Source organism: Trichomycterus rosablanca, chromosome 8, assembly GCF_030014385.1.
Source record: "Trichomycterus rosablanca isolate fTriRos1 chromosome 8, fTriRos1.hap1, whole genome shotgun sequence".
Classification (NCBI taxonomy): Eukaryota; Metazoa; Chordata; class Actinopteri; order Siluriformes; family Trichomycteridae; genus Trichomycterus; species Trichomycterus rosablanca.
In genome coordinates this window covers 36784137-36801063 of record NC_085995.1, presented here as the reverse complement: position 1 = coordinate 36801063, position 16927 = coordinate 36784137, and the positions used below count along the sequence as shown (strand labels likewise).

The window sequence follows — 16927 nt, the reverse complement described above, 5'->3', positions numbered from 1 at the left end:
TGATCCACTCATACCAGCACAACACACACTAACACACCACCACTGTGTCACTGCAGTGCTGAGAATGATCCACCACCCAAATAATACCTGCTCTGTGGTGGTCCTGTGGGGGTCCTGACCATTGAAGAACAGGGTGAAAGGAGGCAAAAAAAGTATGTAGAGAAACAGATGGAGCTGATAAAATGGACAGTGAGTGCAGAAACAAGGAGGTGGTTTTAATGTTATGGCTGATCAGTGTATATAGGCACAGAGAAGTCACCAGCAGTACTAATCACTAGCATGGAGTTTGAAAGTCATATCATCAAGTTAAATGACATCATAGAACTTTCTACACCACCAACCTGTGTTTCCCTGACAAGTGTATATAAACTGTCAGCACGTCTCAAAATGTGGATGCTTGATGCTTAACATTTAGTGTGAACCTAAATTTAAGTTCATGTATACACACTGTTTATACAGAGCTTTCTGTTTGAAAAAGGACAGATCGCATGCAGTTGCATGATAAAGAATGTATACTCATTCGATTTGAAAAGTCTGACAAAAGTCAAAACAATTTCCGATTACACAATGTATTCATCTAGATTTTACGTCAAAGTGCATTTGAAATCACCAAACCAGTATATTTAAATGTTTTGTTATAAGTTTTCATTATCGGCCGCTCAGGTGGCACAGCGATAAAACACACGCTGGAACACCAGAGCTGGAATCTCGAATACATCGTATCGAGTCTCAGCTCTGCCTGAGTGGCCACATGAACAAGGATTGACCTGTTGTTAGTATAGGGGTGGGATATTAAGCCGGATAGGAACTCTCTCATGACTAATGCAATTACTCTGCCGGCTGATCGATGGCGCCTGCACAGAGACGAGGAAAGGGTGCGCTGATCAGGGTGTGTCTCTCCACACACAGTGCTGATCCGCATTGCACTTGTCAAGTGTGGGTGAGAAGATGCATACGGCTGCTGCCCACGTGTCGGATGGGGTGTGGGTTCGCTTCGTTCTCCTCAATCAGAGCAGGGATCGGCATTAGTGGAGAGGAACCATGACGCAGTCGGGCAATTGGACACGCTAAAAGTCGGGAGAAAAAGGGGAGAAAATGCATAAACAAAATATAAGTTTTCATTATCCTTAACTTATTGTTTAAACATATTTTAATCCTCCTGCAAGTGAAATACCCAATGTGTCATTTAGGGCAAGCCAATATAAAAATAATCCATCTAAAAAATACTGTAGATGTGCAAAAAAACATTTACTAAACATGCTAAAAGTCTCAAATCGATTGGCCAGAATATAGGGTTGGCAATCCTTATTGATTTGCCTAGAGTAATTTGCCAATGCTTTCTGGATTAATTCCTAGAACAACCCAAACCCCCATGGCTACAGCTTCAAAGTAACCAAGTTCAGCAGGGTAACTGAACCTAACAAGCTCTCTCAGCAACAGTGCTTTAGTTTATTTACATCTGTACGCCCACCTTAATTGCCGGACCCATTGCAATCATAACCAGGACAAGTCGGTGGTAAATCATAAAAATGATGGTGATGATTTACAAGCTAAAGATGGATTTATTGTCTGTCTCTGTATTTAAAGAGTGGCTCAGTGGGTAGTACTGTTGCCTCACAGCAAGAAGGTCCTGGGTTTGATCCCCAGGCGGGGTGGTCCGGGTCCTTTCTGTGTGGAGTTTGCATGTTCTCCCCGTGTCTGCGTGGGTTTCCTCCACAGTCCGAAAACATGCAGTCAGGTTAATTGGAGACACAGGGTGTGTTCGAAAACCTAGGGAGCTGCCTTGCTGTCTTACTGTCTACATAGGCAGCTGCCTTAGTAGAGAGGATTCTAATAAGTCAGTGACTTATAAGGCAGGTTATTCGAACGCACTACTAGACAGCGATAACATCGGGTTTAGCATTTCGCGTTTAGCATTTAGCCATTAAAACCAATGGATTAAGGTAGCACAGCACGCTAACGTCAATATAACACCTTCCTTCATGTACCGATAACGGTTACATTTCCTGACAAGCCCGAACTTGCAAATAAAAACACTCGGTACAAGTTTATACAAGTTAAAAAGCAGTAAAATTTTATTTACGTGTGAAAATGACTCCATTCGTTTCTCCGCCCCGTCAGCCATGTTTATCTTTCTGTTAGAGAAGAGCGCCCGACCCGCAATGAATTCTGGGATTGCCTTCATCACTAAGGACGCTTCCGATGCTCACTCGTTCTTGAGCCAAAATAACATTGGAATAATAAGATGCCTCAGAAGTGAGGATTTTAAGGCATCTAGGATCTCGAACAGCCTCCTTCTCGGGAGCGCGCACAGGATGATGTAAAATGCGCCTATGTAGAGAGATCACTAGCTTTTCGAACACACCCACTGAATTGCCCTGTAGGTGAATGGGTGTGTGTGTGTGTGTCTGCCCTGCGATGGACTGGCGCCCCGTCCAGGGTGTTACTGTGTGTCTTGCACCCATTGAAAAGCTGGGATAGGCTCCAGCGACCCTAATTGGATAAGCGTTTAAGAAAGTGAGTGAGTGAGTGAGTGTATTTAAAGAGAAAAAAGTATTAGTTTATGTCACACAACCAATATGAAACATTAATTTTTGACAGAAAAATATCCAAGTTGCTGAGGATGTGACAGAATCCCAGTGCTAAATGGTTTTAAATTGCTTACGTAAGTGTTTTTATGACCAAAATGACCAGAAATGTTTGGAAAAGGTTTTTTTTTCTTTCTGGTTGTTAATACCTATGCTTAAAAACAAAAAAAGATGAAAGATGTGTGTGATTAAAGATAAGGAATATAGTATTCAAGTAGGGCTGGGCGATTTTGCAAAAAAAAAAAATAATTATATAATATAATTATAATTGTTATTATAATGCAATTAAAATAAGACTCAAATTTCTTTTTTTGCATTGTAATTAAAGGCTGCAGAAGTGCAAAAATAGTAACAGCACCACCTATAATTATCCATTTAAGGGACTCAAACTTTATCACAATAACGATATCACAATAATTAACAATAATTAAAACAAATTATCTATATCCTTATCTATCTATATCTGAGAATAGCTCACAAACAACTTTTATTTTAAATAATGTTCAGCAGAACCTCCTTACATTAGGAAAAAACTATAAAAAAACTAAAGTTCTTTACAGGTTTCTTAAAAGGAACACGAGCCTGTACTGTGCTGTTTCCACCACTGAGTGAGTCTGTATCAGTATCTACACTGGGGGGGCATCAAGCGATCACTCAGCTCAGCTTTGATTTTGTCCTCTTGTGGTTTGGGGGGTGGATACAACATTTTAAACATTTAAGGATGTGTAATGTGTCATTTTAGTCCCATAAAACTTTCAAACTGTATTAACCACTATTATGTGTCGTAGAATGATTCGATTCTATTGAACGGCCCTTTAAGCCAAAATAAAGGAACCGATTCGCGCATTTGGGAGTCGTTACATACAGTGTATCACAAAAGTGAGTACACCCCTCACATTTCTGCAAATATTTCATTATAACTTTTCATGGGACAACACTATACACATGAAACTTGGATATAACTTAGAGTAGTCAGTGTACAACTTGTATAGCAGTGTAGATTTACTGTCTTCTGAAAATAACTCAACACACAGCCATTAATGTCTAAATAGCTGCAACATAAGTGAGTACACCCCACAGTGAACATGTCCAAATTGTGCCCAAATGTGTCGTTGTCCCTCCCTGGTGTCATGTGTCAAGGTCCCAGGTGTAAATGGGAGCAGGGCTGTTAAATTTGGTGTTTTGGGTACAATTCTCTCATACTGGCCACTGGATATTCAACATGACACCTCATGGCAAAGAACTCTCTGAGGATGTGAGAAATAGAATTGTTGCTCTCCACAAAGATGGCCTGGGCTATAAGAAGATTGCTAACACCCTGAAACTGAGCTACAGCATGGTGGCCAAGGTCATACAGCGGTTTTCCAGGACAGGTTCCACTCGGATCAGGCTTCGCCAAAGGGTCGACCAAAGAAGTTGAGTCCTCGTGTTCGGCGTCATATCCAGAGGTTGGCTTTAAAAAATAGACACATGAGTGCTGCCAGCATTGCTGCAGAGGTTGAAGACGTGGGAGGTCAGCCTGTCAGTGCTCAGACCATACGCCGCACACTGCATCAACTCGGTCTGCATGGTCGTCATCCCAGAAGGAAGCTGACGCACAAGAAAGCCCGCAAACAGTTTGCTGAAGACAAGCAGTCCAAGAACATGGATTACTGGAATGCAATGTGGTCTGACGAGACCAAGATGAACTTGTTTGGCTCAGATGGTGTCCAGCATGTGTGGCGGCGCCCTGGTGAGAAGTACCAAGATAACTGTATCTTGCCTACAGTCAAGCATGGTGGTGGTAGCATCATGGTCTTGGGCTGCATGAGTGTTGCTGGCACTGGGGAGCTGCAGTTCATTGAGGGAAACATGAATTCCAACATGTACTGTGACATTCTGAAACAGAGCATGATCCCCTCCCTTCGAAAACTGGGCCTCATGGCAGTTTTCCAACAGGATAACGACCCCAAACACAACCTCCAAGATGACAACTGCCTTGCTGAGGAAGCTGAAGGTAAAGGTGATGGACTAAACCCAATTGAGCACCTGTGGCGCATCCTCAAGTGGAAGGTGGAGGAGTTCAAGGTGTCTAACATCCACCAGCTCCGTGATGTCATCATGGAGGAGTGGAAGAGGATTCCAGTAGCAACCTGTGCAGCTCTGGTGAATTCCATGCCCAGGAGGGTTAAGGCAGTGCTGGATAATAATGGTGGTCACACTTTGGGCACAATTTGGACATGTTCACTGTGGGGTGTACTCACTTATGTTGCCAGCCATTTAGACATTAATGGCTGTGTGTTGAGTTATTTTCAGAAGACAGTAAATCTACACTGCTATACAAGTTGTACACTGACTACTCTAAGTTATATCCAAGTTTCATGTCTATAGTGTTGTCCCATGAAAAGATATAATGAAATATTTGCAGAAATGTGAGGGGTGTACTCACTTTTGTGATACACTGTACATACGGCTCTTTAAAAGGAACCGAGACAAAAGATCCGACTCCCTATCGCAGAATTCACTGCCGCAGTTTCCCAGACGCGATTTCTTTACTCAGTAACGGATGTGATTTAAAATGTAGCGAATTACAATTCTTAGTACAAAACTTACTTAAGTAAAAGTAAAATTACAGGCTGTAAAATCTACTTTAAAAAGTACAAGTACACAAAAAAAACGACTCGATTACAGTAACGCGAGTAAATGTAACTCGTTACTTTCCAGCCAATCCTGATCGCGCTCATCGGCTCCGTATTTTGATTCAGTTCAGCGGTGTTTGATTCAGTGAATCTTAATGAAACTCTTCTGTTTGTGTCTCGTTTTGCCGATCGTGTTTGCGCTCCTTATTACTGAATCTAACCGTTAGCGTGTATAATCCTTGTTGTCTTCCGTTTACTGTTTTGGTTTTCGCTGGTTTTGGACTCTACCTGATGTTGTACACTGTTTTCGCCCTTTTTATATTAAACTTTCCATGATTTATATTCCGCGGGCGTCTGGTCAGTTTCTGCTTCGTGACATGGTATTTTAATTAAAATATAAAGTATGTAAACAATCGCGATTGTCACATTCTAACATCGGGTGAAAACGTTCATGCGAATTAACCGAATTAATCGTGAAAATCGCCCAGCCCTATATTCAAGTGATAATGAAGTTGTGTTGTCCCTCTGTGTTGATGACCGTTTTAAAATCTGACATTCGACATTCAAACTGTACATTGTGGGTTCCAGCCCCGGCCCATGCTACAGCCATTTGTGACCGGGAGCTGGTAGCTGATTGGCCCTAAATTCCCGACTGTTCTCCCAGTGAAGTGGTGCCAGCCAATCTCTGCATTTTGAAAGTGAGCAGGAAGCACAACATCATGTGGACCAGAGGCGGTTAGTTGGTAATGCAATGAGGAAGCATGTGTTAGCTCTTATCCTTCCAGATTCTTGGTTTCAGCGTGACAGGAATGAAAAGTACATATGGAAGCTTTAAATAATCATTGACCTAAAGCTTCTGAGAAGCACAGTGATGGATGTGTGTGATTTATAGGCCAGTAGAGAAGTAGCATATGAGAGCTTTAGCTTAATGTTAGGACTGCCGTGCCATTTTGACAGCGTCAGTTGTTATTGCCCATTTTTCAACTTCATGACACTTTCCTTTGTGTCTGCAGTAAATTCACTGTTAACATGTAACCTTTACTGTGATGTCTCATCCTGTCCACTCATCAGTAAATATACGCATGATTTCACCTGCATTGTCTTGTATTCATTCATCCTCAATAAAGTTAGAAACATCACTGCAATAAACTCATTTTGTTTCCTTCTGGCTCCATGTGTGTGTGTGTTTAAGTGCTGCACCTGTATTCACTTTCTGCCGCTGCACATGATGGCTTATGGCTTATGCATGTCCATAAATTTGTCCATATAGAAACAGCTGATTAATGCTTTTAATGAAATGTGTTTTGAAAGTCTGCACAGGGCTGGATGAGATTTATTGTGATATTCATGATGTTATGTGCTATAATAATTAGGATAAAATATTTTTAAGGTTTCTTTTTTCTACGATTTTTGCAAGTATGGCCAAGTTCCATGATTATTATTATTGTTATTATTATTATTATTATTATGTTTTATTCACTAAATGAAATAAAGTTTCATTTTTCACAAGACATGGATAAAATCGGTGTGTCAGAACTTTCACATGAGCAGGATATCATCACCTGTTTTATATGTTTTTTGAACATTTTACAATCTTCCTATTCATACATTGTGTCTGTTTGAACTGTTTTGTTGCCAAGCATTCATGCTTAAACACGGGTCAAAGTTGAGTTACAAATAATTGATTTTTGGGCTTTTTTGGAGTCAGGAGAGCCCTGCGATTGGCACCCTACCCAGGGTATTCTTACCTTGCAGCCAGTGGAACTGGACCTGTCGCGACCCTGGTCAGGATGAAAGAATGAATGCTTTTATTTGTCATTTATACATATACATGTGTACAGTACAACAGAATTGTTTGAAAGCTGGGGTCAACGCGCAGGGTCAGCAGGGTTAAGGGTCTTGCTCAGAGGCCCAACAGTGGCTGCATGGCAGAGCTGAGATTCAAACTCTCAACCTTTGGATTGAAAGCTCTACCCACTAGGCTACCACTGTCCCTCATAGAGTAGTGAAATAAATATGAAATACTGTTTTTATCTATACTTGTGGTCACTTGCAAACCCTGAATTTTTAAAAGACGTATCAGATCTGTAGTGTGATAATGGTTTGGTTTTTGATTATACAAAACACAGAAATACAACAAATGACAAATGTTATATGAACAGCCTTTATTTTAACCACTTTTGGTTTCGTACACTCATGCTCAAAAATGTTCTTTTTAATTTCTTTCATTTAAATTTAATTTACTTTTATTTCCTTTGTACCCAGAGCCAGTAGGCTCTACAACTCCACCAGGCAGGGACGGCTGGCTGTAGCTAAAGACTGAGGGTCCTAATGTAGCCATGTGTGTACGTACTTGTATGCACATGCATGTGCAAATGTATATATATGTGTATGTATTTGCATATGTGTATATGTGTATATATGTGTATGTACAGTATATATATGGCTATATTGGCCTCATTATGCAATATTGTCACAGTTCACTTTACTATTTAATAACTTAATTACTATTCAATCTTTATACTGAAACTATACCTCATGCATCATTACAGTTATCCATTTTTTGTAAAATACAAGAAAATACTCAGTTCTGTTTTTTCTGTTTGCTTGTGTTTTGTACTGTACTGTTAATTATTTGTTGTATTATGCTACTTGGGCTTTAATTTCCTTCGGGATCAATGAAGTATCTATCTATCTATCTATCTATCTATCTATCTATCTATCTATCATCTATCTATCTATCTATCTATCTATCTATCTATCTATCTATCTATCTATCTATCTATCTATCTATCTATCATCTATCTATCTATCTATCTATCTATCTATCTATCTATCTATCTATCTATCTATCTATCTATCTATCTATCTAATCTAATCTAATCTAATCCAATTTAGTTTCTTTCAGTGCCATTTTTACCACACAAGTATCTAAATTCAACTGGTATGTTCAGCCAGATGTGTTCATGTAGATCAGTGTAGTTCAGTGTTGTTTAAAGAAGTAGTTGCATCAAAACCACAATGAAATTTTCTGACTGCCAAAACCTTAGGAATCTTCAAAACATATGAATTAAAACAGATTGAGAATTGAGAAATGTTTATACTGAGTGCGTCAGAGTATACAGTCCACTAACACATGTCTATTTTCTTTTTTTTAACCTTGCTCTCACATGGATCTCTAGCTGACACCCCAATAGAGGAGTTCACTCCCACCCCAGCCTTCCCTGCCCTTCAGTACCTGGAATCTGTGGACGAGGGTGGGGTGGCATGGCAAGCTGGGCTGCGTACCGGAGACTTCCTCATTGAGGTAAAAAAAAAGCTTTCATGAGTATTTGTGTCTCTGGGAAACGTGCTGCACCACCCCTAAGCTTTGTCTGGGCTGAGAAGAATGATATACTGTACATGCTGCTGTTTGTATGAAGTTGTAAGCATGTAGTAAGAATTGTTATATGAAGAATTGCTTAGGCTGAGCCCAGTAGCTGGTGTGCAGACAGTGTATTGCAGATGTAGCTGAATGTCTCTTAGATGTTCTGAACATGGAGGCTTTGATATATTTTGGTTATATTTTGCTTCTAACTTCTAACTGCTCCTTATAAAATCTGACGTGAGATATTGTTCTGATTGTATTTATTTGTTATTATTAGTCAGATAGGAATTCTGGGCTGATGGACACAAGTACATTTTTGGCATCAAGCAAAAAACTCATTGGTCTGTGAAGCAATTTTTTGTGGGCATGTTTGTGGCACAGATGTTCACAAGTCACAAAATACGAGTCCGAGTCGAGTCACGAGTCTTTAGGCTAGAGTCTGAGTCAAGTCACGAGTCAATATAATAAACACAAAACATCTATTGGAAATGTAGCGTAGAAATAAACTAATAATCTGTAAATTCAGATAAAAAACAACAACAGATTAGCGACTGTATTTTGCTGTTTTACTTTGTGCCTTTACTTTCCTAGGTACCGGTTAAAAGCTTAAACCGACGTTTTGTTTTCATTGCAATTTACGGCACAGCGGCCAAAATCCAAAACACAGCAGAAAAAACATAACCACTGCTTACCTTAGCTTATGTTCTTCCAGATGCTATTAAATTTATAACCGTGTTTCCCATTAGGAATATAATCCGTTATTTTGTAAATGTGCTTATAATTAAAAACCTCCAAACTTTTCCCGGTTGTGAAGTAAAACACAAACTCGTTAGAAAGTCGATCAAGCGTTTTATCGACAGTCATCTGTGTGAAGCTGCAAACTAAATACATGCAAATAACAGCATTTCTTACTAACAATTACAATCAGAAGGTGATTGGTTCAGAAAGCGTTCTTACAATCATTAGCGCCAATTCTGTAGGAGCGTTTCATTCACATTATCTGTTACCGTGAAGTGCACTACGTAGGGTATTCCACCATTTTAAGTAGGGAGCGATGCTTAATCACTACGCCGGAAGCTAGCTGGAACGTTACCCATTGCGTGCGTTGCGGTTTAAAACGGTCAGAGCGTTATTAGAGAGCAGAAAATGACACAATCAGAATGATGTCGGATCATATATATATATATATATACAGTGCCTTGCAAAAGTATTCGGCCCCCTTGAACTTTTCAACCTTTTGCCACATTTCAGGCTTCAAACATAACGATATGAAATTGTATTTTTTTGTGAAGAATCAACAACAAGTGGGACACAATCGTGAAGTGGAACGAAATTTATTGGATATTTTAAACTTTTTTTAGAAATAAAAAACTGAAAAGTGGGGCGTGCAATATTATTCAGCCCCCTTGCGTTAATACTTTGTAGCGCCACCTTTTGCTGCGATTACAGCTGCAAGTCGCTTGGGGTATGTCTCTATTAGTTTTGCACATCGAGAGACAGAAATTTTTGCCCATTCTTCCTTGCAAAACAGCTCGAGCTCAGTGAGGTTGGATGGAGAGCGTTTGTGAACAGCAGTTTTCAGCTCTTTCCACAGATTCTCGATGGGATTCAGGTCTGGACTTTGACTTGGCCATTCTAACACCTGGATACGTTTATTTGTGAACCATTCCATTGTAGATTTTGCTTTATGTTTTGGATCATTGTCTTGTTGGAAGATAAATCTCCGTCCCAGTCTCAGGTCTTTTGCAGACTGCAACAGGTTTTCTTCCAGAATGGTCCTGTATTTGGCTCCATCCATCTTCCCATCAATTTTAACCATCTTCCCTGTCCCTGCTGAAGAAAAGCAGGCCCAAACCATGATGCTGCCACCACCATGTTTGACAGTGGGGATGGTGTGTTCAGGGTGATGAGCTGTGTTGCTTTTACGCCAAACATAACGTTTTGCATTGTGGCCAAAAAGTTCGATTTTGGTTTCATCTGACCAGAGCACCTTCTTCCACATGTTTGGTGTGTCTCCCAGGTGACTTTTTATAGATATCTTTGAGAAATGGCTTTCTTCTTGCCACTCTTCCATAAAGGCCAGATTTGTGCAGTGTACGACTTATTGTGTCCTATGGACAGAGTCTCCCACCTCAGCTGTAGATCTCTGCAGTTCATTCAGAGTGATCATGGGCCTCTTGGCTGCATCTCTGATCAGTCTTCTCCTTGTTTGAGCTGAAAGTTTAGAGGGACGGCCGGGTCTTGGTAGATTTGCAGTGGTCTGATACTCCTTCCATTTCAATATGATCGCTTGCACAGTGCTCCTTGAGATGTTTAAAGCTTGGGAAATCTTTTTGTATCCAAATCCGGCTTTAAACTTCTCCACAACAGTATCTCGGACCTGCCTGGTGTGTTCCTTGGTCTTCATGATGCTCTCTGCGCTTTAAACAGAACTCTGAGACTATCACAGAGCAGGTGCATTTATACGGAGACTTGATTACACACAGGTGGATTCTATTTATCACCATCAGTCATTTAGGTCAACATTGGATCATTCAGAGATCCTCACTGAACTTCTGGAGTGAGTTTGCTGCACTGAAAGTAAAGGGGCCGAATAATATTGCATGCCCCACTTTTTAGTTTTTTATTTCTAAAAAAAGTTTAAAATATCCAATACATTTCGTTCCACTTCACGATTGTGTCCCACTTGTTGTTGATTCTTCACAAAAAATTACAATTTCATATCGTTATGTTTGAAGCCTGAAATGTGGCAAAAGGTTGAAAAGTTCAAGGGGGCCGAATACTTTTGCAAGGCACTGTATATAATTGTTACATGTAACTAATGTTGCTGACTTTTGTTGTCCACAAGTCATTGTCCATGCGAGTCGCGAGTCGAGTCCGAGTCATTTGAAATTTGAAAGTCCCCATCTCTGGTTTGTGGGCATTATTTTTTCACTACACTGTTTAACTCAATGCTACAAAAATGACACTTAAAAACTGCTACATACATCTACATAATTAATAGCATTTAAAATATGAACAACACCCATGGGGGTGTATACATTTTTCATTTGTGTGTAGTACTGTGGTGTACGGTTTGCGACACAAAGATTCTTGTAAGTCTCCAAGATTTACTGTTGAAATCATTTTATGGCACATACTGGGAAAATAGATTTTTAATGCTTAATCTTTTTCCATTATCTTGCTTTCCACTAACGATAACTGAAGCACATTTTGTTTTGGCTAATGCCTGGTTACATTAAGGTGCATTCTGTCATAAGGTCAGCTGGTTTGCTCTTGCTTAGTTATAAAAAAGGAAATTTTCCACTTCTTTGAGTTCTCTGAAATAATTTAGCATGTGCTCAGAATACAAGGGACCATCCAACATTAATCTTTCAGTACCCATGACTTATATTACAGATACTAATGCTAACTCTATCAAAGATAGCTTCAAATCAAGTCAATCAAATCCACCTACTAAAAGTCGTCCGATCATGATCTTCTAAGTAAAAGTTAAGGTTAAAGTAAAGGTTAGAGTTGGCACTACTGAATATGAATGATTCAGCTTCTTTATTTTATTTTCATTTCATTTCACCATTGTATTATCCTGTTTGAGGTCACAGTGGGTCCATACATCTGGATTATTAAGAAACCAGCTCTTATGCTTTTTACATTCATAGCATTTAGCAGATGATTTTATCTACAGCATTAATTCTAATTAAATACAATTTGAGCAATCAAGGGTTAAGGGTCTTGCTCAGGAGCCCAACAGTGGCTAGCTGGTGGCATTGGGGCTTGAACCGCTTGATTACCAGCAGCTCTGACACCACACACACACTACAAAGTAGGGGTGGGTTTATAAAATCGATTTTTCGATTTTAATCGATCTTTATTTGAACGATCCGATATCGATTCATATAAATGCGAGATCGATTTTTTAAATACGCCCCTTTTTACGGTGCACACGGAAATCTATTACTATTGTTACCCCCTTTAATTTCGCGTGACCAGCCACTGTTTTTTCATGCAACGAGATCTGACCTGCACATCAGTTTAGCATGGCAGAAGCTCAAGTTATGACCACTACACAACTTTTTGCACTGATTTTTGCTCGGCTCTGGATTCGGGAGGAACTCGGTGTTCGCTCTGCGATCAAAACTCGGCTCTCAATCAATGTGAGAAACAGCGAGGGGAAACACAGGGGAGAGGTTGGAAACAGGTGGTGGAGCGCAATATAGTTTCTATCAGAGTACATCAGCACACACGAGATCGTTCTCTACAAAACAAAATATTTATTAACCTCCAACTCACTACAGAACGATCCATGCTGCTCGTGTTGCCAAATCCACTCAGATTCATTTATTTCATCAGCGCACAAACTTTGATTGTTCGCTACTTGTTGATGTGCATGTTTGGACGTGGTATCATTAAACCTTTCATCACTTCTCACGTGTGTTTTCGTGACAAAACGTAGTTTTAGAGAGCAGAGAAGCTCGCCTGTGATACCCCCTGGTGATGGATGGTGTAGTGTAAAACTCCCCATCGCCGATCAGTCGTGTAGTGTGAACATTACAGTGACCAGGTGTTAATCAGAGTGTCGTGTAGTGTAAACTTGGCATAAGCTGTACAACAGCCAGGTGTATGTTTACATTACATTTACACTGTTGTAGCGTGTCAGACAAATGGAAGAAAACAGTAACATTCATTTTTTATTATTATTTCATTTGTCTGACATGCTACAACATTGTAAATGTAATGTAAACATACACCTGGCTGTTGAATGTTACTGTTTTCTGTTTTGGATTAATTATTTATGTAAACAAAATACACAAATATTTTTAATAATGAGTGTTCTTTGTACAATTATCACATTCGTTCTCTGAACATCTGCACATACAGTGTATCACGAAAGTGAGTACACCCCTCACATTTCTGCAAATATTTCATTATATCTTTTCATGGGACAACACTATAGACATGAAACTTGGATATAACTTAGAGTAGTCAGTGTACAACTTGTATAGCAGTGTAGATTTACTGTCTTCTGAAAATAACTCAACACACAGCCATTAATGTCTAAATAGCTGGCAACATAAGTGAGTACACCCCACAGTGAACATGTCCAAATTGTGCCCAAATGTGTCGTTGTCCCTCCCTGGTGTCATGTGTCAAGGTCCCAGGTGTAAATGGGGAGCAGGGCTGTTAAATTTGGTGTTTTGGGTACAATTCTCTCATACTGGCCACTGGATATTCAACATGGCACCTCATGGCAAAGAACTCTCTGAGGATGTGAGAAATAGAATTGTTGCTCTCCACAAAGATGGCCTGGGCTATAAGAAGATTGCTAACACCCTGAAACTGAGCTACAGCATGGTGCCCAAGGTCATACAGCGGTTTTCCAGGACAGGTTCCACTCGGAACAGGCTTCGCCAGGGTCGACCAAAGAAGTTGAGTCCACGTGTTCGGCGTCATATCCAGAGGTTGGCTTTAAAAAATAGACACATGAGTGCTGCCAGCATTGCTACAGAGGTTGAAGACGTGGGAGGTCAGCCTGTCAGTGCTCAGACCATACGCCGCACACTGCATCAACTCGGTCTGCATGGTCGTCATCCCAGAAGGAAGCTGACGCACAAGAAAGCCAGCAAACAGTTTGCTGAAGACAAGCAGTCCAAGAACATGGATTACTGGAATGCCCTGTGGTCTGACGAGACCAAGATAAACTTGTTTGGCTCAGATGGTGTCCAGCATGTGTGGCGGCGCCCTGGTGAGAAGTACCAAGACAACTGTATCTTGCCTACAGTCAAGCATGGTGGTGGTAGCATCATGGTCTTGGGCTGCATGAGTGTTGCTGGCACTGGGGAGCTGCAGTTCATTGAGGGAAACATGAATTCCAACATGTACTGTGACATTCTGAAACAGAGCATGATCCCCTCCCTTCGAAAACTGGGCCTCATTGCAGTTTTCCAACAGGATAATGACCCCAAACACAACCTCCAAGATGACAACTGCCTTGCTGAGGAAGCTGAAGGTAAAGGTGATGGACTAAACCCAATTGAGCACCTGTGGCGCATCCTCAAGTGGAAGGTGAAGGAGTTCAAGGTGTCTAACATCCACCAGCTCCGTGATGTCATCATGGAGGAGTGGAAGAGGATTCCAGTAGCAACCTGTGCAGCTCTGGTGAATTCCATGCCCAGGAGGGTTAAGGCAGTGATAATAATGGTGGTCACACAAAATATTGACACTTTAGGCACAATTTGGACATGTTCACTGTGGGGTGTACTCACTTATGTTGCCAGCTATTTAGACATTAATGGCTGTGTGTTGAGTTATTTTCAGAAGACAGTAAATCTACACTGCTATACAAGTTGTACACTGACTACTCTAAGTTATATCCAAGTTTCATGTCTATAGTGTCGTCCCATGAAAAGATATAATAAAATATTTGCAGAAATGTGAGGGGTGTACTCACTTTTGTGATACACTGTATGTAAACAAAACCTGTTAATGTAACTCAAATATGCCTAAATGTGTTGAATCGAAATTGGATCGAAAATCGAATCGAAAATCGAAAATCGAAGATCGAATCGAATCGGGACCTGGTGAATCGGAATCGAATCGATCCAGGAAATTGGTGGCGATACCCAGCCCTACTACAAAGACTCTTAAATAGTTTTTTTCTATACTTTTGTCATTGAAACTTTATCGACTTAAAGTTAAAGTAGTTTGTTCACTGTTAATGACTGCATATTGCTCAAGTAGCACAGCAGTTTATTACGGTAGCCCACCACTGCTGAAATCTAGGTTCAAATCTTGGTGCCTTGTCCTGGGTATTCCTGCCCTCTGCCTAGTTTTTTCGTGGTTGAAAAAAATGAAATGAAAATTAAGTTAATAAGGTATCTATCTATCTAAAAAATGAAAATGTTTCTTGATAATAAAATAATAATGATCTTTCATCATACTGTTACACGCATCACTACCATACACATAAGTATGGTTACACAGAATTATGGTTACCTAAGTTGTTGTAAATGATGCATTTGTTATCAATTATTGAACAAATAGTGCATCTCTGCTGGAACTTTTTTGGGATGTTTTTGTACATCAGTTCAGCCGAACCTTCTCATTTCACGACTCATTTATTTGTTAAAGTGTGAATCCATTTATGTAAGACTTGAGAGTCTGAACGTTAGGGAAGGTCACAGTTACATCTTTAATGAAAGTGAAGTGGCACACACACACACATACAAACACAACCACAGCAGGCTGGCACTCCTAAAGGAGACTATGAAAGTGCATGTTGGTTTTCCCAATAGGGAAGCTTTTCCTTCCTGTCTCATGGTGTTATTGTGTGAAAAGTCAGAGGGAAGCTGTTAGTCGTGCCATCCTATCGTCCAGGGCTTCAGTTTCAGTGGATTATGTTTAGTTGGACCTTGAATATGCTAGACAGCTTTTAGCACTTTTATCATTCAATTGCACATGGATGAAAGCTAAAGCTGAAACAATCGTTCTTCCCTGGGGTTTTGTGTAAAGATTTCATTTAAGTGTTTAGTCTGCGATGAGCCACCTGGCTCTAGTCTGAGTGAATGGCAAATCTGAATAAACAGATATCATTTTACCTTATTTTTATTATTATGTATTCATTTTTAAAGGGCATGTACAAATTTAACAACGCATGGAAAAATGATTTATTATTAATTTATTTTTTCCCGGCTGCTCCCATAGTTTAGAAGTCGCCAGAGTGGATCATTCTGGTCAATATACTTGATCTGTCACAATTCTTACACTGAATACCTTAACTGATACAACCCTCTTTATAATATCTGTGCTTGAGACTGGCACTAAGAACGTACCGACAAGTTCAGCTACCACCCTCCCCCAGGCATAATAATCATGTCTGTGTAGATGCCCAGCCAGCTGATAGCACCACTGTCAGATTACAGTGGTAGTGGGTTAATGTATTTTACAGCTGTGCCACCTGAGCACCCATTACGTGGAAATACTGTTTATATATTCTGCCTGGCTGTTCTTAATTCAAAATGTTCGTTAGTTAAACCTATTTTTCCCATAAGAAATAATGTAAATAGAATTAATCTGTGCCAGACCTCCCAAACCCCCCGCCCTTACCTAACCTCTCTAATGTCTTAAAAGGTCTGTTTTGTTATAAATACAAGTATATTTTCCCTTAATCTTAAATAATAGAATAGACATTACTGTAATAAACAATAATGAACAACAATACTGTACGTGTGCTGTACCATACATCATAATAAAAGTCCTTCTTTTTTTAAATAAAATGTATCTACCAAAAACAACAATAACTCTCATATTTCTCTATTATTTCCTTCTTTATTTCAGTAGTGTTGTATTTTGTAGGT

General features: G+C 39.9%; 1 protein-coding gene across 2 annotated transcripts in view; it reads left to right on the top strand.

Annotated features, from left to right (window-relative positions):
* LOC134319568 (SH3 and multiple ankyrin repeat domains protein 2-like) overlaps positions 1-16927 on the top strand; it is a 74689-nt gene that overhangs the window by 19851 nt on the left and 37911 nt on the right. For both annotated transcript variants that reach the window (XM_063000820.1, XM_063000821.1), the window contains one exon: positions 8389-8513. In XM_063000820.1, coding sequence (XP_062856890.1) covers positions 8389-8513 — 125 coding nt within the window. The remainder of the gene's footprint in view (positions 1-8388; positions 8514-16927) is intronic.